General features: G+C 34.7%; 1 protein-coding gene across 1 annotated transcript; it reads right to left on the minus strand.

The window, feature by feature from the left end:
- Positions 1 to 779: 779 nt before the first annotated feature.
- LOC133179080 (inner centromere protein-like) lies at positions 780 to 25,174 on the minus strand. The gene is made up of 13 exons (XM_061313812.1): positions 25,089 to 25,174; positions 23,778 to 23,832; positions 22,640 to 22,724; positions 22,183 to 22,355; positions 19,548 to 19,934; positions 19,158 to 19,247; positions 18,602 to 18,709; positions 17,787 to 17,879; positions 15,258 to 15,326; positions 14,851 to 14,937; positions 13,648 to 13,737; positions 13,204 to 13,317; positions 780 to 1,148 (listed from the first exon to the last, which is right to left on the minus strand). Exons 2-13 carry the CDS (start codon positions 23,820 to 23,822, stop codon positions 978 to 980), a joined length of 1,512 nt encoding a protein of 503 aa, XP_061169796.1. The 5' UTR covers positions 23,823 to 23,832; positions 25,089 to 25,174; the 3' UTR covers positions 780 to 977.
- Between the last annotated feature and the right edge of the window lie 278 nt (positions 25,175 to 25,452).

The following is a 25,452-nucleotide window of genomic DNA, read 5'->3' on the forward strand; positions in this document are numbered from 1 at the left end:
TTGATCATGATTTGAACAAACATGAAATTCTAAGAGTTTATGATGATGACAACAACAATGGTGACAGACAACAAATTTTGATCAGAATAGCTAATTTGAGCCTGAAGTGAACTACAAAGTATATTTAAGAAATGATTTTTTTGTATGAAAAGAGATTTCAACCTTTTCACCACTTGCAGGCTATGCTATTTTTTTTTTTTTTTTTTTGGAGAAAATGACTCACAACCAACATGTATTGTGTAAGGATTGTACAATCATTATCTATATTTGTATTTCTTACATGCTAATTCTTACATAAATATTTTAGAAGCCCTTGATATGTATGTACAATGTTCTGTAAAGCATAATTTTTTTTCTCCCACCTGTTCCTTTTCAGAGTAGAATAGTGGAATCATTTTTATAAAATATATGCTAAATAATTTCTCTGTAAATACCAACAGTAAGTTTTGCATCACTATTAATAAATACATGTACCATCAAACTGATGAAATGAATCACTGTAAAGCAATATATATTGCACTTTGCGTTGAGTATATTGCAGCTATTTCAAGTCTTCTAAAAAACAACTACTGCAATAAAAAAAATTATTGCATGTACTTGAAAAGTCAATAATTATACAATATTCTGTAATTTAATAATATTTCTGTGAAATTTTTAAAAATAAAATTACTCTGTTTCTTTATATAAGCTTTTCAAGAATCTACAGATAAAACATCCTTTTTTATATATGCAGATTGAACTTAAATTCAAATATAAATTTTGATATTTGAAATTTACCAAAAAGTAAAATAAAAACTTTTCTATACAAAGTACTGTAACATTTTTTAAAAAAGCTGCTTATTCAAAATACCACCCTTAATAAGCAAATAACATATAGATTATATTTGACAGTATGAACAAATCAAATTAAATATCCATTTAGTCTTCATATTTGAAAAAGCCTGTTTAATTTCACATACAGACAGTGAGTTGAATCATCATGTATCATTTGAGGAGTCTTTTCCTTCTGTGTTACTTTTTTCTTCCCCGCACTCTCCTTCACTAGGTAACATGGTATCATTTTCCATCAAGAGTTTTAACTGTTGCCTGGCACTATTTAAGAACACATCCAAGCTAGCATGCTGTCTTTGGTGCAATTGTCTATCCATCTACAATAAAAGGTAGCCACATATGAAAACAAAAGGTGTTGAAACTTCATGCAGACTTTTTGCTATGTTTACTTTAATCCTTGTCATGGTTTTTCTTTATATATCCATACATCAGAGAGGTACACGTATACTGATATTTTTAAAATATAATGATAACGATAATTGTTTTCATGGTGTAGATGCCCTGGATCTTATTTATAATTTATAACTGCAGCATATTTAGCATTTAAAGAATCAAGATTTCAAGATCTATGACTTTCTAATCTAATATGATGAATTATGCCACAGTGGATCATCATAACTTTAGTAATTGTGAACAAAGCTTACTTCATTTTTTTTTAACTTTTCTAATAGTTAAACATCTAGTCTAAAAAGAGTATAAAAAAAAATCTTTCAAAAATACTTACCCTATTTACATTTCATGTATTCTTAAATTGTTTTAACCATTTTGCTTGAAGAATCCTGCATTTGCATAATCAATCTTAATTGTTCTTGCAATGTGTCAAATCATGTGCATGAACGATTGTTCATGTTTAATCATGTGTTTTTAAGTGGAATCATGTAACAAGATGATTGTGCATCCTGTCAACAATATAATAGCCACCGTTGGTCTTTGCAATACATGACCTTGACCTTTAATTTGGTCAAATGAAAAAGAAATTTTTTTCAAAAGAAATATCACCTTGTGCTGGCAATCAGAAGTTAGAAGGCTATTCCCTATTCCCTATTGACTATTCGAATGGCGAACCGGATGCTGCTACCGGTTCCCTATTCAAATTACCGTAAGTGTCCTAATAATTTTTTTTCGAAAAACTTGAATAACTCATTATAATACATGTTAAAGAAGCAAATCAAAGACATCACTTAAAAAGGAAGAATGAGGACCCCAAACCAATGTAGCTAGCCTGACCAAAATGATGACAATGGATAGAAAAGGTAAACCTTGAACCAGGAGCTGGTTAACACCCTGGATCCCATATTTAGACCTTCATCGTTTTACAGGGGAGGGGTCTGGGAGGGACCCCTTGACTGTCAAAAGGAATTGAGTTTACAAGAGCGGTAACCCATTTAGCTAGCCCGGTCAAAATTGGAAAAATCCCGTATAATACAGTTATAAGAGTCCATAGTTCTAGGGGCTGGCTAACACCCTGGATCCCATATTTTGAGCTTCATCGTTTTACAGGGGAAGGGTCTGGGAGGGGCCCCTTGACTGTCAAAAGGAATTGAGTTTACAAGAGCGGTAACCCATTTAGCTAGCCCGGTCAAAATTGGAAAAATCCCGTATAATACAGTTATAAGAGTCCATAGTTCTAGGGGCTGGCTAACACCCTGGATCCCATATTTTGACCTTCATCTTTTTACAGGGGAGGGATCTGGGAGGGACCCCTTGACTGTCAAAAGAAATTGAGTTTACAAGAGCGGGAACCCATTTAGCTAGCCCGGTCAAAATTGGAAAAATCCCGTATAATACAGTTATAAGAGTCCATAGTTCTAGGGGCTGGCTAACACCCTGGATCCCATATTTTGACCTTCATCTTTTTACAGGGGAGGGGTCTGGGAGGGACCCCTTGACTGTCAAAAGGAATTGAGTTTACAAGAGCGGTAACCCATTTAGCTAGCCCGGTCAAAATTGGAAAAATCCCGTATAATACAGTTATAAGAGTCCATAGTTCTAGGGGCTGGCTAACACCCTGGATCCCATATTTTGACCTTCATCTTTTTACAGGGGAGGGGTCTGGGAGGGACCCCTTGACTGTCAAAAGGAATTGAGTTTACAAGAGCGGTAACCCATTTAGCTAGCCCGATCAAAATTGGAAAAATCCCGTATAATACAGTTATAAGAGTCCATAGTTCTAGGGGCTGGCTAACACCCTGGATCCCATATTTTGACCTTCATCTTTTTACAGGGGAGGGGTCTGGGAGGGACCCCTTGACTGTCAAAAGGAATTGAGTTTACAAGAGCGGTAACCCATTTAGCTAGCCCGATCAAAATTGGAAAAATCCCGTATAATACAGTTATAAGAGTCCATAGTTCTAGGGGCTGGCTAACACCCTGGATCCCATATTAGTTTTATTACGTAATACCCAGAGGCAGAGCAGAGGAAGAAAGAGAAAATGCATTTGTATTATAAAAAGTAGTGTCCCACCCCAAAGGAACCCCTGACCCTGCAGGGGCCACATATTTCACAATTATGAAAAGGCACCCTTGCTCATCATTAATGTTTGATTAATACCAAGGAGCAGATTTCAAAGCATTAATTCATTAATCATTAACCAACCAACCCCAGGTACCTCTGACCCCTTGAAATTCACAATTCTGGAAGAAGCACCCTTGTTCTTTATAACTATGTACTTAGATCATCGGCATACATCGACATAATACCCAGAAGCATAGAAGTTTCACGGAATTAATTAATGCATTTTCACTATAAAACAATAGAGCCCCACCCTTACACCAGAACCCCTGGCCCAAGGGCAATAAAATTCACAAATTTGGAAGAGTCACCTTTGCTTATCATAAATATGCATTTGGTTTGTTTGCTTAATACCCAGGAGCAGAGGAGAAGATTTTAAAAGCATTTTCATTATACGTTTAAATTCAACATAGCCAACCCTAGCACCAGACTCCTAACATGGGGCCATGAATTTCATTAAGGTAGAGGACTCAATGCTTATTACAATCATGCTAACAGTTTGACAGCTTATCTTGTTATTACAGCATGTTAAGGCCACTAACTGACATCTACTTTTCATCATAATATCTGACAAGTCTATATAATATCTGATAAGTCTACATAATATTCTGACAAGTCGACATCATTATCTGACAAGTCGACATAATTTTCTGACAGGTCGGCTTGTCAGATGTTATGTTGACTTGTCAGATAATGATATTGATTTATAGAATATTATGTTGTCGACTTGTCAGAAAATTTTGTTGACTTGTCAATAATATATCGACTTGTCAGATCTTTATATTGACTTGTCAGATCTTTATGTTGACTTTTCAGAGACTTATGTTGACTTGTCAGAAAAATATGTTGTCAACTGATGGCCTAATCTGGGCATGGACACATTTTTTATGTTGAATTTTTGAACTCGTGAATAAGTGACAAGTACACAAAACAAGAGGCCGAAGGGCCTTTACGGTCACCTGAGTACAATACAACAATTTAGAGGATCCATAAACTGATAAATGAAGCTTTGTTGCCCAAAAGCAAGAAAAATAGTATGATTAGCATCAACAACATAATTGGTCTAGTATCTATCTGTTCTCAATTTATCACTATTACCATGCACACTATTAACAAAATGTCTATTTTTTAATCCCATATTATTACATGTACTTCTCACATTGGCCTCTCTTGGCCTTTGAAGAACATTTAAAAAGATAAGTTATTTTTGTCTCATTTTTATTCATCTATTACTTCCAAGTCTACCTGATCATTAAAACTATGAAAGTACTTTTAGTATTATACAATAAATATTCTTGCATAATTCTCGTATTTTATTGACCTTTCAAATACATTGTTTACAGTGATTAATTATCAAAGGTGAATGGCAAAGGGGAATAACTTTGCTTAGCAGAATACAAGATAAGAGAGCCTTGGCCATGTCCAGAACACTTGACTAAATGGTTCAGGTGTTCAATATTCTGGTAAAAATACCTTTGCATGTTAAAACTTTTACTCTGTTTGCCTCGAATATGCCCAGAAGCATAGAAGATTTTCAAAGAAATGCATTTCCAGTATATTATTAAATAAATAAAGCCCCACCCTTACACCAGAACATCTGACCCAGGGGCCATGAACTCACAATTCTGGAAGAAGCACCCTTGTTCATCATAACTATACACTTGTTTCTTTGCTTTAGAACCAGTAGTAGAAAAAATATTTTGAAAGAAATCATGCATTTTCACCATATAATCAATAGAGTCACCCCCCCCCCCTCTTTACCAGAACCCTTGACCCAGGGGCAATGAATTTCACAATTTTGGAAGAGGCATTCTTCCTTATCATACCATGCACTTCCTTTATTTGAATAATACCCAGGAGCAGAGAAGATTTTGAAAGAATTTATGCATTTTCCCCATATAATCAATAGAGCCCTGCCCTAACACCAGAACCCCTGACCCAGGGGCCATGAAATTCACAATTTTGGAAGAGGCAACCATGCTCATCATATCTGTGTACCTAGTTTATTTAATATCCAGGAGCAGAGAAGATTTTCAAAGAATAAATGCAATTTTACTATATAATCAATAGAGCCCCGCCCTAACACCTGAACCCCTGACCCAGGGGCCATGAAATTCAAAATTTCTGAAAAGGCAGCCATGCTTATCATAACTATGTTCTTAGTTAGTTTATTTAATACCCAGGAGCAGAGAAAAAGATTTTCAAAGGATTAATGCTTTTTCACTATATAGTCAATAGAGCCCCTCCCTAACACCTGAATCCCTGACTAAGGCCATGAAATTCCCAATTTTGGAAGAGGCACTCTTGCTCATCATAACTCTGTACTTAGCTACTTTATCTAATACCCAGGGGCAGAGAAGAAGATTTTCAAAGGAATAATACACTTTCACTATATGATCTATAAAGCCCCGCCCTAGCACCAGAACCCCAAGAATTTCAAAATTTTGGTAGAGGGCTAAATGTTTATTACAATCATGCCAACAGTTTGACTGCTTGATGTCCAGGAGTAAAGAAGAAGATTTTTAAAGATCGCATTAATTTTGGTGGTTTTAGCCTCACCCCTCAGGCCGCAGGGGCGCAGGGACCATGAAATTCTCAATTTTTGATCCCCTTCACCCATAGATGCTATATGCCAAATTTAGTTGAAATTGGTTAAGCGGTTTCAGAGAAGAAGCTAAAAATGTTCAAATGTTAACGCACGACGCACGCCGACGGACGTAAACTGATAGCAATAGGTCACCTGAGTGACTCAGGTGACCTAAAAATCTGACAAGTCGACATAATTATCTGACAAGACAACAATAACATCTGACAAGTCGACAATTGTACACCATTGTATGGTGTACAATATTCCATTGTACACCATACAATGGAATACAGAATTACGAATCGGTTAACGTTGGACTCCCGACCGATTAATCGGTTAATCGTATCAAAAATTCTATTTTAACATGCAGACTCTATTGAAATAAACAAGAGGACTAAAAGGGTGTTATTATATATTTTATTTCAATTTTAACAGACAAAAAATAATGATATATGGATAATCAGAACTGAGTCGGTGCTAAATGCTTAATTTACAATATAATTTGATAGGTAACTGCAAATGATAGAAGTGGTAAGATACTCATTATAATCAGTTCACAGTTAACATCTCACAAACTGGCAGATTACCCCTCGATGTCAATTCGGAGAACCTTAATTATCTCCGAATCAGCTTTAATAGATGTGTGAACATGCTTACATTTCAGAACTTTAAATAATTTTAATTGAATATAGGAAATTATGCTTAAATTCCCATTTTTTTTTGACTAACCGATCACAGATTTTCTAGCCGATTACCATCGTTCCCATCGAGTAACCGGTTACAAATTGTCATTCCTAATATATAGCGTTGTAGTCAACTTCTAACTCTGTGGGAAAAAAGTTAAGTGTACCATTTGTAGCTTTTTAGATTTGCCCCTTACTTTTAAGCTGACCTGAGCCGACGGCTCAAGTGAGTTTTTTCTGATCGAAGAGTGTCCGTCGTCCGTCTTAGTGTGTAGCTATATCGACATTTTCGAATTCATCTCAAGAAACATTGAACTATTTTCAACCAAACTTTCCAGAAAGCATTCTTGGTTGAAGGGGATTTAATTTTGTTCACAGGAAGTGTCACGCTCACTTTCAAGGGGAGAAACAGTTAAAATTTAATGGCATCATTTAAATTTTTCTTCTTCTCAAAAACCACTGGGACAAAAAAAAAAAAAGAAACATATGTGAAAGCCTCATTACATATAGGCTTGATAAAATTCTTTTGTCAAGAAAAGCAAAGCCATGATTAGTAAAATTTATAAGGAAGCATCCTCAGGTAGTGTAGATTCAAGATTTTTCAAATCATGGCCCTTAGGGCTAGGGTGGGGCCATGTTAAGCGATCTAAGTTTTAAATAGGAATATACAAGAAAAATCCTTAAATATCTTCTCCTCAAGAACAACAAATAAAGGAATGATTGGTCATATTAATATTTAAGCATCTTCAGGTAGTTTAGATTCAAGCTTCTTCAAATGATGACACCAGGGGATAGGACGGGGCCACAATAAAAGATCAGTGTTTCACATGGAATATATAAGACAAATTTATAAGAAATCTTTTAAAGCCATGATTATAGTCATATAAATATGGAAATATCTTCAGTTAGTGTAGATTTGTTCAGATCTTATCCCTCTCTCCATTTGGGGTTGGGTGAGGCCTCTTTTAGATTTAAACTTTTCAATGCTAAACTGATTTCTGCTTTTCACTAACCAAATAACTCGGGTAAAGGATTTAGCCCACGGACCTCTTATTTGTATATTGCGTCAATAAACTTCGGGCTCAACATGATTGGTGATTTGGAATTTGAATTTGTGAGATCCGCCACTCAAATCTTGAGAATCTTTAAACATCGGGTTCAGGAATATTGAGGACTTCTACGCCGGGGACTACAATTTTCACGTACAGTTAGATTCTAGCCATCAGATTACATCAGTCAATTAAAATACTTGCAGAGAACGATTTCTGGAAAAAGATGAAATTACAAAATGAAGTCAACTAGATTTATGACACCCCCCCCCCCCCAAACACACACACGCAAAACTCATAAATCAACGCCTTCTTTACCTTTACAACCCATAACGTCTTACGTTTTAACACATCATCACAATATGTTCTTAGTACATATAAGTAAGTAATAAGTATAATATATTTTACACTCTGCGTTGTCTATCTTATAAGTAAATCACCATACACCCCTCATGCTACCCCATCCCATCCTCAAGACTTGATAATTATATGAATTATTATAGTAATGTTTTGAAATGGGCATTTTTGGAATGGAATTTTTGGTTAAAATTTTGAACAAAATGCACTGACTTCACTTATTGATAATGATTTTCTTTATCTGAAATGTAATAATTGATAAAAGTATTGAAATTAATTACTTGTTACACACTACTTGATTAAATGATACAGATAGATATATGTTATAAGTCTTTTTTAAGAAATGAAGATAATTTATAATTAATAACGCAATTAATAAAACCGCAATGATGCGCTAAAGTAAGGCATTGCCGCTTAATATAAGTAGAAATAAACTGGAAAATAATTAGACTTGTTTAATTTTTTGATTATATTTCACAACGATTTTGAGAGCATGACGTAAGAAAATTCTTGGAGGGAATTTAATGGCCTAGAAGTTCTGTGCATTTTTTCGAATATGATCATGTTAAATATCTGTCATCGTATAAGAAAAAACATGCGTTTAAAAAGGTTTATAAGCTTTGTCGAGTTAAAATATTAGATATCAAAGGAACATCTTGTATTGAATAATACACAGTATTGAATAATACACTTGTCTATTTAAATAAAAAAAATATTGGATATGATCTACTACGCTTCAAAAATATTTTTGCCCCCCCCCCCCTTTTTTTTGAAATTGCAGGATTTGCCTTAAATTTGGAATCTTCACTTTAAATAACCCATACAACCCAAATTTGTAATTACGTACATTTAATGGACATCAAATGGATAGGTCTTCAAGGCAATTCGGATTTTTTTTTCCTTCTGAATTTATTTTAAAATAGAAAGTTGCAGGAATATTCAAAGAACTGCGAACGAAAATATTGTTCTGCCACATAACTACAAGTCCATTTTCAGAAGTAAACATACGTGAATGATTTTTCATACTTACGTAAATATTTGTATGAATTTTTACAAATCACAATTTATTTCGACACTTACATGTAATACAGAAAGAAGTTTATAATTTTAGTAAAACTTTTTTTCACATTAGAAATCCACAGAAATTAAAAGGAAAATATTTTGAAAGGACATTCCCCCTTTCCCGAAAAACAAAAATACCATATTCTTTGTTGTTTCACGGGGAACATATGTTTATTGCAAATTTGTTCACGTTATCACCAATTTCAAAAACGTTTACATCTAAAAATGGTGTTTTATCAACCTCATATGTTTGATTATACGTGAGTTAAACATAATACACGGAAAGATTAAAAGGACATTTATCCATATCCATGAGTATTTAAAAGCCCGGTGAGGTTTAGAGCCTCAATGGATATCATTGTTTACCCCCCCCCCCCCAAAAAAGAAACCTCTAAAAAGCCCTGTCATTAACAGTGATAAACTATTTGGCACTGGTGTTAAATCTATTGATCAATTACTATTAAATTAATTTTTGCATTGGAAATTTTTTTAAGGACATAATTGTCATTAATATTAATTTAAATGGGTGTAAAGTATAGGCGAAAATCGGGGGTTAGCGTGCGTAGTTCTTTCGGTTGAGACGGGTTCACAGGAGTTCATTCATTGACCACGCAGATAGTGCTACTCAAAAATGAAGTTTCTGTTTTCTGTCATTGTCTTTGTTTGTGCAGTGTTTCTTTAAATACATAGACGAAAGAAAATACGTCTGTAACAATTTACAGGTTGCATATTTATCGCAAATTCAAAATTCATGAAGCGTAATTAGAAGGATGCAAGGAGGCTTCTGTCTATAATGCCCACGTGTATTTTGATTTCAGTCTTTCCGAACCCGATGTTTATTCAAAAACTTAAACTAAGAAAGTATTATACGGGATTTTTCCAATTTTGACCGGGCTAGCTAAATGGGTTACCGCTCTTGTAAACTCAATTCCTTTTGACAGTCAAGGGGTCCCTCCCAGACCCTTCCCCTGTAAAAAGATGAAGCTCAAAATATGGGATCCAGGGTGTTAGCCAGCCCCTAGAACTATGGACTCTTATAACTGTATTATACGGGATTTTTCCAATTTTGACCAGGCTAGCTAAATGAGTTACCGCTCTTGTAAACTCAATTCCTTTTGACAGTCAAGGGGTCCCTCCCAGACCCTTCCCCTGTAAAAAGATGAAGCTCAAAATATGGGATCCAGGGTGTTAGCCAGCCCCTAGAACTATGGACTCTTATAACTGTATTATACGGGATTTTTCCAATTTTGACCGGGCTAGCTAAATGGGTTACCGCTCTTGTAAACTCAATTCCTTTTGACAGTCAAGGGGTCCCTCCCAGACCCTTCCCCTGTAAAAAGATGAAGCTCAAAATATGGGATCCAGGGTGTTAGCCAGCCCCTAGAACTATGGACTCTTATAACTGTATTATACGGGATTTATCCAATTTTGACCGGGCTAGCTAAATGGGTTACCGCTCTTGTAAACTCAATTCCTTTTGACAGTCAAGGGGTCCCTCCCAGACCCTTCCCCTGTAAAAAGATGAAGCTCAAAATATGGGATCCAGGGTGTTAGCCAGCCCCTAGAACTATGGACTCTTATAACTGTATTATACGGGATTTTTCCAATTTTGACCGGGCTAGCTAAATGGGTTACCGCTCTTGTAAACTCAATTCCTTTTGACAGTCAAGGGGTCCCTCCCAGACCCTTCCCCTGTAAAAAGATGAAGCTCAAAATATGGGATCCAGGGTGTTAGCCAGCCCCTAGAACTATGGACTCTTATAACTGTATTATACGGGATTTTTCCAATTTTGACCGGGCTAGCTAAATGGGTTACCGCTCTTGTAAACTCAATTCCTTTTGACAGTCAAGGGGTCCCTCCCAGACCCTTCCCCTGTAAAAAGATGAAGCTCAAAATATGGGATCCAGGGTGTTAGCCAGCCCCTAGAACTATGGACTCTTATAACTGTATTATACGGGATTTTTCCAATTTTGACCGGGCTAGCTAAATGGGTTACCGCTCTTGTAAACTCAATTCCTTTTGACAGTCAAGGGGTCCCTCCCAGACCCTTCCCCTGTAAAAAGATGAAGCTCAAAATATGGGATCCAGGGTGTTAGCCAGCCCCTAGAACTATGGACTCTTATAACTGTATTATACGGGATTTTTCCAATTTTGACCGGGCTAGCTAAATGGGTTACCGCTCTTGTAAACTCAATTCCTTTTGACAGTCAAGGGGTCCCTCCCAGACCCTTCCCCTGTAAAAAGATGAAGCTCAAAATATGGGATCCAGGGTGTTAGCCAGCCCCTAGAACTATGGACTCTTATAACTGTATTATACGGGATTTTTCCAATTTTGACCGGGCTAGCTAAATGGGTTACCGCTCTTGTAAACTCAATTCCTTTTGACAGTCAAGGGGTCCCTCCCAGACCCTTCCCCTGTAAAAAGATGAAGCTCAAAATATGGGATCCAGGGTGTTAGCCAGCCCCTAGAACTATGGACTCTTATAACTGTATTATACGGGATTTTTCCAATTTTGACCGGGCTAGCTAAATGGGTTACCGCTCTTGTAAACTCAATTCCTTTTGACAGTCAAGGGGTCCCTCCCAGACCCTTCCCCTGTAAAAAGATGAAGCTCAAAATATGGGATCCAGGATGTTAGCCAGCCCCTAGAACTATGGACTCTTATAACTGTATTATACGGGATTTTTCCAATTTTGACCGGGCTAGCTAAATGGGTTACCGCTCTTGTAAACTCAATTCCTTTTGACAGTCAAGGGGCCCCTCCCAGACCCTTCCCCTGTAAAACGATGAAGCTCAAAATATGGGATCCAGGGTGTTAGCCAGCCCCTAGAACTATGGACTCTTATAACTGTATTATACGGGATTTTTCCAATTTTGACCGGGCTAGCTAAATGGGTTACCGCTCTTGTAAACTCAATTCCTTTTGACAGTCAAGGGGTCCCTCCCAGACCCCTCCCCTGTAAAACGATGAAGGTCTAAATATGGGATCCAGGGTGTTAACCAGCTCCTGGTTCAAGGTTTACCTTTTCTATCCATTGTCATCATTTTGGTCAGGCTAGCTACATTGGTTTGGGGTCCTCATTCTTCCTTTTTAAGTGATGTCTTTGATTTGCTTCTTTAACATGTATTATAATGAGTTATTCAAGTTTTTCGAAAAAAAATTATTAGGACACTTACGGTAATTTGAATAGGGAACCGGTAGCAGCATCCGGTTCGCCATTCGAATAGTCAATAGGGAATAGGGAATAACCTTCTAACTTCTGATTGCCTCTTGTGCTTCTATATTGAAATGAATTTCATCATCAGATAAAATCTACAGAATTCACATGGTTGTGGAAAAAATGGAATAAGGATTCTGAATCAATGAATACCGCATCATTCTTTTCTATGCAAAAATAGAAATTCAAGAAAGTGGGCCGACTCCCCCACTGCTTTTATAGAAGTTGGGAAGTCATTTATATTCTATTTTTGGTGATCTACATAAAAGAATAAAGAATTTCAACTGTTTTATTGAATCATGAACATTAATATTATTGTATATTGAATCATGAATAAACCTCCCGATCTTACATGGCGCTCTACTGTTGATATGCTGTAATTAATACACCCAATTGTCATTATATTTCATTTCTTTTTTTACTTACAAAATATACTAACATTCCTGTATAGTGTTTGTAAAAAAAGGCAAATTTTTTCGACAATTTTCCCAAAAAGAATGTTTGAACCAAACACTAATGTTACCATTTGAAAAGAGGGAATTGTAAATTTCTTGCATGACATGTACTACATACATGTACAAGATTTTCAAGCTGGACAACTTTAAATATATAGTGTAATCCTGCAAAATAGGGATTATACATTCATCTCTGTAATGTGTACACAATTTTTTTCTTGAAAAATAAGCCTGGCTTTCCAGTATCATTTAATCTTTGAAATTTCCTTCATTTATGACTTCAATGAAGAAAAAGAAATCATTATTTGTTAAACTTCTATGATTTTGAACCTCCATAAATATTTTTTCATCCCTATTAACCTACATATAGTTTTTCACATGGAAAGATTTAAATTCCTGTGTCAGATGACAGGGTTATGAATGATGTCTACTGCACGACAAACTGACCTGTCGATTCTGCTGTAGATATGTCCGCATTTCTTGATTGGCAAATTCAATGACACGGTCCATAGACTCCTTATGAGATTTCCTCTCTTCCTCCAAATGCTGTTTTAGCTTTTCCTGAAATTTACATATAAATTAAAATAAATTAAAATAAGAGTCACAGAGCAGTATTTTTACTTATACATCATATAAAGATCACAAGGAGTACATTTGTAATAACAACATTTCAAGGCTCCTTTATTCCACTCAAAAGTAGTTTCTAACATACTAAAATCAAATACAAGCATTTGTCTACATCTTAAAATATTAATCTTGAACAGAAGCAATATGTCCAACATAGGAAGTTGTAGTATTTTTCTTTAATTCTTGAATAACTCCTTACAATCATAAAATACATGTATATAGTTAAAGTCTTTTTTTTTTTCTTTAATTCTAAAGTGTACCTACCTGAAACTGTTTCCTTTCTTGCTCCAGTAAATTCTGGGTTTGGCTGAGAGATTCTTGTCTTGCTTCCCCTATAAGCTGGAGGAACTGATCCTGCAATGATAAAACCAACAAATACTGATTGTATAGAGTTAAGTCACATTCAAAGACCACAAGTCCCAAAGGAAAAACAAAATAATTTTCAGATAGCTCTTATTTGTTATGGATTAGTTAGGGTAAGGAGGCTTTTAATACTTCCACAGAATCTTAAATAACGCACAAATATGTCATGAAATGATAAGGAGAAAACAGTTAGAAATGTATATGTATGTAAATTTACCAAGACAAAACACCAGGACTAGGTTCAAGATCATAGAGGTCATGAAACTCTATGTAGAGCTACAAACTTTAACTATACGTAACCTACATTTGTAGCTGCTCCTTTGGGATAACAAGGTCATGAAACTCTTTGTAGATCGAGCTACAAACTTTAACTATATCTAACCTAGCTGCTACATTGGGATAACAAGCATTTATAATTCATATAGTGCTCTTAATAGACCTAGATATCTAGTCTAGCAGCTTGGAAATCTAATTAAAATTAGATCCTTCATGCACCCATATTGTGTTTTGCTGCTGTGACATAATACAATATGGGAGTGTGCAGGATTTAATTTTAGTGAGATTGAGCAGATCGCTTGACTAACTGCTACTATCTTTAAAGTCACAAACCAGGAATCTTCCTATCTTCTTTCACAGTATTCATGTTATTTCTCCATACTGTCTTGGTTTAACAAAATGAATATTAATTTGACCACAGAGAAACCTATCAGTATTTTATTCTATAGAGGAAAACAACAAAGTTTACAATGAAGAAAAAGAGACACCCATAATCCCCAAAAGCTCAGGCAATTAGACACTGCCTTCTTGCAAAGAAATCATATTAATCTTCCGGTGTTCTACTACATTTTCAAATTACAAATAAGATTAATTTTATGAAAGATACCATTTTTCTCTCTTATATATTAAATACAAACAAGTATATAAATGGGAGTCATTCATTCAGAAAATAACACACATCTTACTTGAATAATTCTAATAAATTATATCAAAGACTTAGGTATGGAATTAGCCAATATTTACAACTCACATGCACCTAGTTAAAAAGAATCAGTGAATGTATATATTATTTTTCCTTAAATAAATTCTTGAAATTGAGGGTTTTACCTTTTGGTCTGCCAATTGCTGTGCACCTCGTTCCCGTTCTGCTGTGACTGCTTCCTGTACAAGATCATTAATGCAATCCTTTTCCTTCTGTAATAATTTAGTTTTACATACCAGTGAATCAAATATCTGTCTCCACTTCATCTGTTATGCACATTTACTCCATTATTTTTCTATACATGTATCTTTACATTTTTGAGTAAGGAGACCAAGTACGGAAGAAATGGAAATAAAAAAAGCTTTTTTCAAACATGTTTTTGTTATTATACTTACACTAAGTGAAACAATACACATTTTCCAGCACTGAGAGAGAATTCTTTACAATTATTTATTTCTCAAATGCATATATTCCAAATACAATGGCTTCTTTGACACTATCCTAGAGGAATAACCTCTTGTAAATCATTAACCTGTAAATCCAATTGCATTTCTTCCAGTATCTGTTTCTTCTCCCTTTCTAATGTTTCTTTCATTTCATCCTGTAGAATAAATCAGAACCATAGACTGCCAATGGACAATAAATGAAACAGTCTTTTTCCTTCAACTGAACTCTGAAGCAGTAAATGTAGGTTATGGGTGAATTAAAAAAAAATGACCAAACGCATATTTGTCAACCCACACTAAAAATACAGGCAATGAAAATGTCTCAGCATATGTCTTTAGATAGTGTCTAAATACCTGCCAAATATCTCATTGATGTCTCAATTAACAAAAAAGTTATGCCCAAAAATGATGCTAAAATTGTCAGGAGTGCAACACCTTTTTGTGACATTTTGAAATTTCAATATTTTTTGGAGATCTGTGAAATAAAAAACAATGCTTAATGTTGAAAATAAAGACTTTCCTGATAATATTCAAAGTATTGAGCTTTAAATGTGGACTGTCATAACTTTTGTTTAATCAAGTTGTGGTCATGGTTGATGTTTAAAAAAATGTTATACCATGTCAGGAGTGCAACAGAAAAAATGTAGTGTTGCCAAAAAAACATCAATTGTAAAATTCTGATAGAAAATTAAGACAAAAAAGAATTTTGGAAGTGTAAAATAATAACTGATATACATTTTAAAACTTAAAAATATTATATAAATCACAAGCAGCATTAATGAGAGTCAAGTATAGGTGCATACCCAAAAATGTCAGGAGTGCAACATTTGATGTTTTGCTCCCAAGCATGAAAAAACTATTATCATTATATGATTTTTTGATTTTTATTTTGGAAAATAAAGACACAAAGAACATTTTTACCAAATAGATTTATCAATTACAGGATCTGTCTGTGCTTCAGATCCATATTTCTATGGTCAGGAGTGCAACACATTTTTTTAAAGATTCAAGTTGTGTGTCAAAAAGACTTCTATTCATGCGTAGAGGTATTCATTAATTAATAATGATCTTTTTGTATAATTTAATGCTAAATTATTGATAGTTTTATTATTAAATTTCTTTCTTTTTCAATTTTATCAATTCAGATATGTTTTTATCTTATTTGTGATTTTTTTTAATGAATTTTAAAAATAAACACACTAAAACATTGTCATTAAATTCAAGTATTTCCTCCTCAACTTCACTGAAACAACAGAACAAGTTCTTATGTAATTTTCACTTCACAATTCTACTTTAAAGGCCCCAATGCCTTTGGTCAGGAGTGCAACAAATATGTTAGAATTATAAATCATCCAATAAGAATAAAAATAAAGAAAAAATGATGAGTAGAATTTTTCTGGTGGGTTACTGTGTTTGTCCTCTAAAGGAAAATATGCTTTAAAATATATTTTATCTTCTAAATACACATTTAAGCTAGTTTTTTGGCATAAAATAGGGTATAATTCCAGATAAAATGCGAATTTTAAATACTTTCATCTGTTTTAATTATGAAGTATCAGACTATAAGTATTGCACAATTTCATTACCACTTGATGTTGCCAACACTTTATGAATTTTTGTGTTCTATGGTTTTAATTTTAAACTTTACTGCAGTCAGGAGTGCAACAAAACTGCTTCATAATTACCGATGTTTTTTAACTACCTTTACTAAAAAATAAGTTGAAAAAAATGCTTGATACTATTTGATGTTCAAAACACTACATCTATCAACAAATTACAGAAATTTTACAGTCAATTCAGGGAATAGTTTTCATCATTTCACATATATTTTAAATAAAATTTATGTATATTACACTTTGCAAATAATCATGTTTTAAGGTCTTCAAAATATGAAAAACCTGTTGTAAACGATGAAAAATATCAACACGACAAATTGATTTACAAAGTAAGAATGGGTTATTGTGTGTTATAATTTTTAAAACAATGTTAAATAAAATACATATCAGTTGTCAGGAGTGCAACACAATAATGACTAATGTAATATAGGGTCACTTCAAAATCTAGTATTTTTTGTGAGAGAACTTGTATATAACAATTCTTTTTTGGCTTAGATTTAAAGAATTGACTTGAACGGACAAAAAAGTGAATTTTGGGGAATTTTATTGCTTCATATTTTTTTCATATTAAAACTTTTCAAACCAGAATTGAAAAAATAATGTAAAATAACAATCAAAAAAGCCAATTTTTTGTCACATGTACAAGAGAAGATACTCATTCAAGGTCTAGGTTTAATCATTTATACCCCTTTTACCATTTTGAAGCATAAAAATCTATAATTTCTTGTGATTATGTATTTTAGAAAGTCTTTTAAGGTGTAATGATATTTTCTTTTTTCAAAAGAAATTTTACTAATAAAAATTCTGAAACTTTTTAATCCAATTGTCTATTCTATTGCCACTTCAGAATTTTAAACTAGAATGCATTTGCAATATGATGATATAAGTGAAAAATATGTTATAAGTACTTGAATTTTGCCAAAAAAATTCAGTTTGGTGGTCATTTTTTTTTTAATTCACCCTTATACAAAACACTACAAAGCTACAAAATCTGTTCACCTTAAAATTTTGAATGGATTCTTGAGCAATATTTTCAAATTCTTCTTTGAGGCTTTGTCTCATTTCCTGTAGAGCAGTTTCCACATCTTTATTCTACAACAAGTAAATGAACGTGATAAAATAAAAGAAAACAAGCATTCTTAGTATATTGCATAAGCAATACTAGTTCCCTACCGGCAAGTGTGATCTGGTTCGGCTAAAAAATTGAAAAAGCCTTAATTCCATCAAGAATCATTTCAGCGGAACAAAAAGCAAACTTAATGTATATCTTATCAAGGTAGACTCACATTCCAAAGAGCAGCTCAATATCTGCAATTGTTTAGGAAAATAGAAAAAAACTTGGAAATCTGCTCCCCCCAAGAAATCAAAAAGGCCAATCAAAAAATCACTCAAGTGGAAAGAAATGCAGATTTGATTTGTAACTCATCAACATACATTCACATACCAAAAATCAGCTCAACATCTGCAAGTGTTTAGAAATAAAAGCATGGAAAACCACATGGGACAGACTGACAATCAGACAGATGGAAGGACAGACAGACAGACTATGAGGAAACCTATAATTCCCCTCTGATTTCATGAGTAGGGGACTAATAAGCAGTTATTACACCCATCTGGATAATAAGGGTTTTCATTAGACTTATGTTTTGCTTTTTATGTAATTTAATATTCAAGTTCTGTTAACAGTGAAATGTATATATACTAGAAAATAAAAAAAAAATCCCAATTTAACTCTTATTTCCCCTCTTGTTATGGTTCTTTTTTTCCTATAAATGCTTTGGTCTGTGAAACAGTACAATAAATGCTATCAGTACCTGTTGAGCTATTGCTAACTCTAGCTGGAGTTGTCTCTCTTTGCTGTTTTTCTGGAGAAGGCTATTGACTGACTCTTCGTGATTCTGTAAGCTGGATTGCATTAAGGTCTGACAAGAAAGGAATATTCTTCAGTTTACTTGTCAATTTCATAATATAGCAATTGGCAAGCATTATTCTACTACATGTAGTCTTTCAGAGAAGTTTTAATTTATATAAGTAGTACCCCATACTTTTTGTATTCTCAAACTGAAATCTTCAAATGACACTCATAACTACATGTATATAATAGTGATGTGACTTGATATATACATCCATTGTGAGTCTAAATTTGAAAAATTGCAGAAAAGGAAATTCTGATACAAGTTCAAATATACTTTACAAACAGTTCAAAACGTAATTAAAACATTTTTAATCACCGAGTTTAATGTAAAGAACCACTTTATCATACTGACTGACACTGATTAACCACCATCATGTTTATTAGCTATATACATGTATATATATATATATAGAGAGAGAGAGAGAGAGTACTGTATTTGTAATATCCCATTGTACCTTGTATTCCTGTACAACACTTTGGACTGCATTTGTAGATTCCTGCTGAATTTGCCTGAGACACAGTTGCTGCTCAACAGGCCGAGCATTCTATAAAACATAATCTAAAAGGTGACTTGTTACAGAAATCAATGGTTGCTGTAATATACATATACATGTACAATGTCTGCTACTTCTAATAATAGTATGCTAGTGGTTTCTACATCGTATATATACCAAAAAGGGCAAACTATTGAGAAATCAGAACTCCTCATAAATACAAACAAATTAATTTTAAAATTTTTTAATTTTTTCCATATTAATTTTTACAATACATGTATATATAACAACAATTTACAAATTATACTTCTCCTAACCCCTTTAGAAGAATGACCACATTGATGAACTTACATGAGAGAGAACAGGGGGCACTACAACATTAGTATCTGGTTTCTGGGGAACTTCCATCTCAACAACATTTAATTCGCCTCCTAATCTGGCATCATTATCTTTTGTTGTAGAGGTGTGCACCTGGAATGCCTGGGATGTGCTGCTCTGTTCTGCTTGAGCAGCAGACTCTTGTCTCTGGACTGGCAATGAAAGCTCTTCACTATTTCCTGTTTGAGAATTGTGGGATTGGAATGTTTCAGATTTGGAAGTCTCTATACCATTTGTTTCCTGAATGTCAGGTACAACAGGGGCACTGGCTTCTCCATTTGGATGAGAATTCTGAGAATTAGGCTCAGCTGTTCGATTGAAACTGCCATCCAGAATGTCATTTACTATGGATGCTGCATTCTATAAATACAAGTGTACAGTTTATATTTTTAAAAGATAAAATAACCATATAGCTAAAAATAAGTACATGTGCATGTATCCAAGCACTTCAAGGGAGTAATCAGTATACAACATATAACAAACTTATTACAAACATACACACACATTGACCTTACATGATGAAAATATATGTTGTTTGAAAGATCCATGCATGCACATTGTACCCTTGCCATTGATCATCTTTGCTTGGGGTTTAATTTTGTAAAACTATATTCATTCCCCCTACAATTTTTTTTCCAAAATGATACACACTTGTAACCACATGGCCCATGGGCCACAACACTCACCTGAGTCCATATGGCCCTGCTGTTCTTCATCAGCAGATCCCCCCCCCCCCCCCCCCCCCTACATTCCTATGAAAAACTTTGATCACATATTGTAGCCCCAACCCATCCCAGGGGCTCATGATTTACATGATGAAAATATATGTTGTTGGAAAGATCCATGCATGCACATTGTACCCTTGCCATTGATCATCTTTGCTTGGGGTTTAATTTTGTAAAACTATATTCATTCCCCCTACAATTTTTTTTCCAAAATGATACACACTTGTAACCACATGGCCCATGGGCCACAACACTCACCTGAGTCCATATGGCCCTGCTGTTCTTCATCAGCAGATCCCCCCCCCCCCCTACATTCCTATGAAAAACTTTGATCACATATTGTAGCCCCAACCCATCCCAGGGGCTCATGATTTGAACAAACTTGAATCGACTTTACCTGAGGATGCCTCCATATAAATATGAAAAATCAAGCAGAAGATTTTTAAAGATTTTTCCCATGTATTCTTATCTAAAATTTTGATCACCCATTGTGGCCCCAACCTACCCAAGGGTTCATGATTTGAACAAATTAAAATCTACACTATATGAGAATGCACCCATATTAATATGACTAATCACAACTTTGCTGTTATTGAGAAATTTTTTCCTATATGTTCCTATGTACTTGTGTAAAACTTTGATAGTCCATTGTGGCCCTTCAAGGGCTATGATTTGTACAAACTTGAATATACAATACCTGAGGATGCTTCCATATAAATACATGTATGACTAATCATGGCTTTGCTATTCTTCAGGAGAAGATTTATAAAGAATTTTCCTTTGTATTCCTATGTAAAACTTTGATCACCCATTGTTGCCCCACCCTATCCCCTGGGGTCATGATTTGAACAAATTTAAATCTACATTATGTAATGAAGCTTTAATGTTTATTTCATTCATTCTGGCCCAGTGGTTCTTGAGAAGAAGATTTTTTATTGACCCCATCCAATTCTCACTATCCTTTATTACTGTAAATGTACATTTTTCCATGGAGTCATAATTCTGCAGAGTCACATTTTCTGTTCAATCTAGAAAATTTTTCAGTTTTCTTAGATTGCCTATATATGCCTCAAATGTACTTAAAGTATGTTTGGACAAATTTTCGTGGAAAGTTTGTGACCACGTACATAGCATAAATTATCCCACACAGAAAAAGGTACACATAAAGTATATGTGGCATTTCATTTGAACAAACTTTAATCCTGTTAACCCAAGGATTTGCCATGTTTGGTTGAAATTGGCCCAATGGTTCTGGAAAAGATGAAAATATTAAAATTTTTAAATGACAACAACAACAGACAATAAACAACTTTCAATCAGAAAAGTGCATTTGAGCCTTTGGCTCAGGTAAGCTAAAAATAAAGTGTGTGGAACTCATGTTCCAAGCCTCAGCTGCTAGGGAATTGGTAATGCCATTCAATATTAAACATTTCATCTAATTTGTAAAGGAAACGGATTAAGAGGGCTGGGTGGTTGTGGCCATTTTCAGATTATATTGATCTCTTTTAGAAGAAGAGCTCCATATAAAGATATACAAAAATGATCAAATTTTAAAACTTAAATATAAGAAATTTTTGTTTGCCAAATGATATTTGACAGTTTAAAATATCATATCTAAAAAATTAAGTTATATCTGATGGTTAATTTGTTGACCCCCAGCCTCCTTAATACAAATTTATTAAACTCATCTCAAAGCCTAGCTTTTTATATATTTACTATTCTATTACTTTATACAGTATTACAACTTAAAAATGCCCATTTGCATTGCAGGTCACAATTATGACCTCAGTGTTTTCATTTGTAATAGCAGAGCAAGATTTACTTTGTATGCAGTTTAAAATAACAGCTTCGTCAATCGGAAAAGTCAGTTATATTTAATTTACATTATTGGGACTGTCCAGGGCAGGGGGGAACTCCTGAGGGGGAGTGGCCAGTTCCTGATTGTTTGACACATCTCCATTGGACAGCTGGGTTGGAACTGTAGGATCCAAAACTGGAGGGAACTGGTTCTGCACACACAATAAGTCTGGTCGCATTCCAACCTGACTCCGAGCAGCTGAAGTGTTATAAGGTTAAAAAGAACCTTTGAAAATATTTTTGATTCATAAGCACTGGTTTATTTATTGTCATTTTAATTCAATTGAGAAAATATTCAAATAAAGAACATAACCTTAAGTTTCAGCGAATGGTGAAAATTATAACTCATGTGGCACTTTCATATAAGAACCACAGTAGCATTGCGATTGTTACAGCATTCCTGATTTATATGTGTACTTGTTAATGCTGGTGGTTAACATTGCTATCTGATTAAAGGGATGAACATTTTAGGACACTCCCTACCTGTGTCTAATATCGCCCAGGGAGAAGGGCCTGCTTCCACACTTGGCTGTATTTCATCAACAACTGGAAATGCAGGATCAGCTGCCTGTAAAATGTCAATTTTTGTAAACACCACAACTTTTGTTTATTTAAAACATGTTATCTATTAGATGCATTTATAAAATCATATACATGTATACCTTTTTTGAAATAGTAGATGTGATATCATGTAGTATACATGTATACATCATATGCATTTTAGTCTTTTGTAACTAGTGAGGAGAAAAATGTGACAGACCAGGCCTCTCTGAATCACAAATCAGGTGCTCTACCAACTGAGCTATCTGGCCAAAAGCTATCAACCTGCCTAACCACCATATTTCTCCCTCCTAAAAGGTTTTTGCCCCCAAAGTCACCAAACCATGCTCTTCCCTGACAGTTTTATTACCTGTCACTTCCAGGGCATGGCACGACACTAAAGTAACCAGTGAGAAGAAATTACGATGGACCAGACCAGGATTCAAACCTGGAACCCCTGAATTACTCTTCAGGTGCCCTACCAACTGAGCTTACTGGCCAACAGGTATGGAACCTATCTGACTGCCACATTCTTCTCTCCTTAAAAGTCTTGGCACCAACTTATGCTCTTCCCTGACAGGTTTATCACCTGTCACTTCCAGGGCATGGCACGGCACTAAATGTGACGAGATTCAAACCCGGGTTTTCTGAATCACTAGGCAGGTGCTCTACCAACAAAGTTATTTGACCATCAGTTATTAAACCTGTCTGACTGACACATTCCTTCTGAAAGGTCTTTTCCCCCAAAAGACACCATCGAACCCTGGCTCTTTCTTGGCAGTTCCATCACCTGTCATTTCCAGGGTATGGAATGGCATCAGTGTGATGGACCAGACAAGGACTTGAACCTGGACCCCCTGAAACACTATAGTCAGATGCTCAACCAATTGAGCTATCTCTCAAGGGCCAATGGACCTTCTGACCACTGTTACATAAAAATACATGTAATATACATACATACAAATGAAAGATACATAGAAAGGGCTAATTATAGAATTCTAGTATTTTGAAATTTATCAGTTTCTTTTTTACAATCATTAGCAAACAGTATCATACATGTAAACGTATGATGATTTAATACCTCAAATCCACCAAAGTCGCCAAAATCATCATCGTCATCGTCCATCCTTACTATTCTAAAACAAGGGGTATGTATAAAATTTCATGAACAGGTAGGTATATGCTGTTACAATGCAATGATAAGCTCCATGTAACAACTTAACTTTACCGGTCTCCAGAAAAACGCGCTAAAATATAGTGTCGCCGTAGGCGACTTCAATATATATGAGATCGCGTGAGTGATAAAAAAAAAAGTATGAGGTTTAAAGCCTTTTTGACCCCAAAATCGAATTCTACGGTTAAAAGTTTAGTTTAAAATTTCGTTTTAAACCTCGTTCTCTGAAAAAAAGTAATAATTTAAAATATTGTTTATTCGGTGAAAAGGAGATAAAAAATAATTGTCAACGAAGTGTGTGTGGTGCATGCTTAGTGCCATTTCTTTCGTACTTAGCCATTTTTTTTTTTCATGTAAACACGTTGAAGCTGAATTAAGATCTTGCAAAAAATAGAGATGTAACTGAATTTCTTAATTAATCTAAAAGAACAAGACACTAACCCTAATCATTCGAATGGTATGCGAGGACTAAACCAAATCTCCCAGGCGGATGCTAGACTAACTCATGTGCGAGAACTAACCCTAATCTCTCGGATGGATGCGAGACTATCCCTAATCAGTCGAAAACTTGTGCCAGGACTAACCCTATTCTTTCAGGTGGGTACAAGACTAACCATAACCAGTCGAAAAATGTGCAAAACTAACCCTAATCATTGAGTGACGTAAATCTTACGTCATAGTGCAATGAGCGCGCGGATCTTGCGGATCTGGGGACCGGTAAAGTAAAGTCTACCCAGCTCCATTTAAGGAATGAATTTAATAGCTACCCATTTTATACGGTATAAACTGGGTTGGGGCAGTTTATGCTTTATAAACCGCGAAACGGTTTATAAAAAAGCGTAAACTGTTCCAATCCAGTTTATACCGTATAAATTGGGTAGCTATTAAATTCATTCCTTATAATTTAATTTTCATTCATTTGGTGTAAGAAAAAAAGATGATTATCCTTAAATATGACTTAAATTTGTACAAAATTTGAATGTAACGTCAGGCGGATCGATACGTTTTTGACGCAAGTCATTGTGACGTAGGCAACCCATTTTATACGATATAAAGTTAATTTTTTATCCAATCAAATGCAGCGTTACAACCAGAATTAAATTATTTCAGCTTGAAAATAACGGTGAATAACAAATGAAACATGTCGACTATTATCTAAACAGTCGACTTAAATTTTTCTCATCTTTCTACAAAGAGATGTCTGCAATGTTATCTTACTAAATTATCGGTCAAAGGTTTGACATAAACATTTAAATAGGAAATTAACACCAAGGAAAAGAACAATCAATCCAACTTCGTGGAAGCTGACATTTTTGGCAGCGTTTAAAATTCAGTAACTCGTACTGTACCTCACTATAGTGAGTAACCGTTTGGCGTAATAAAAATGCTGTGTTTACGTATTTTGGTTCATTACTGAAAAAGTATGTGCAAGAACTACTCTTCAACATGTTCAGAATATATGTATTTTAAGTATCTAAACAGATACCTCAAATCCAGGAATTAACTTATATTCATGAATGTACGAAATGAATGTCAGACACCTCGGCCCAACGACACCTCGGCCCATTGACATCTCGGCCCA

The sequence above is a fragment of the Saccostrea echinata genome, unplaced genomic scaffold (genome assembly GCF_033153115.1).
Source record: "Saccostrea echinata isolate AGI-Se365-2 ecotype Australia unplaced genomic scaffold, CSIRO_AGI_Sech_v1 ptg000001l, whole genome shotgun sequence".
NCBI lineage: Eukaryota > Metazoa > Mollusca > Bivalvia > Ostreida > Ostreidae > Saccostrea > Saccostrea echinata.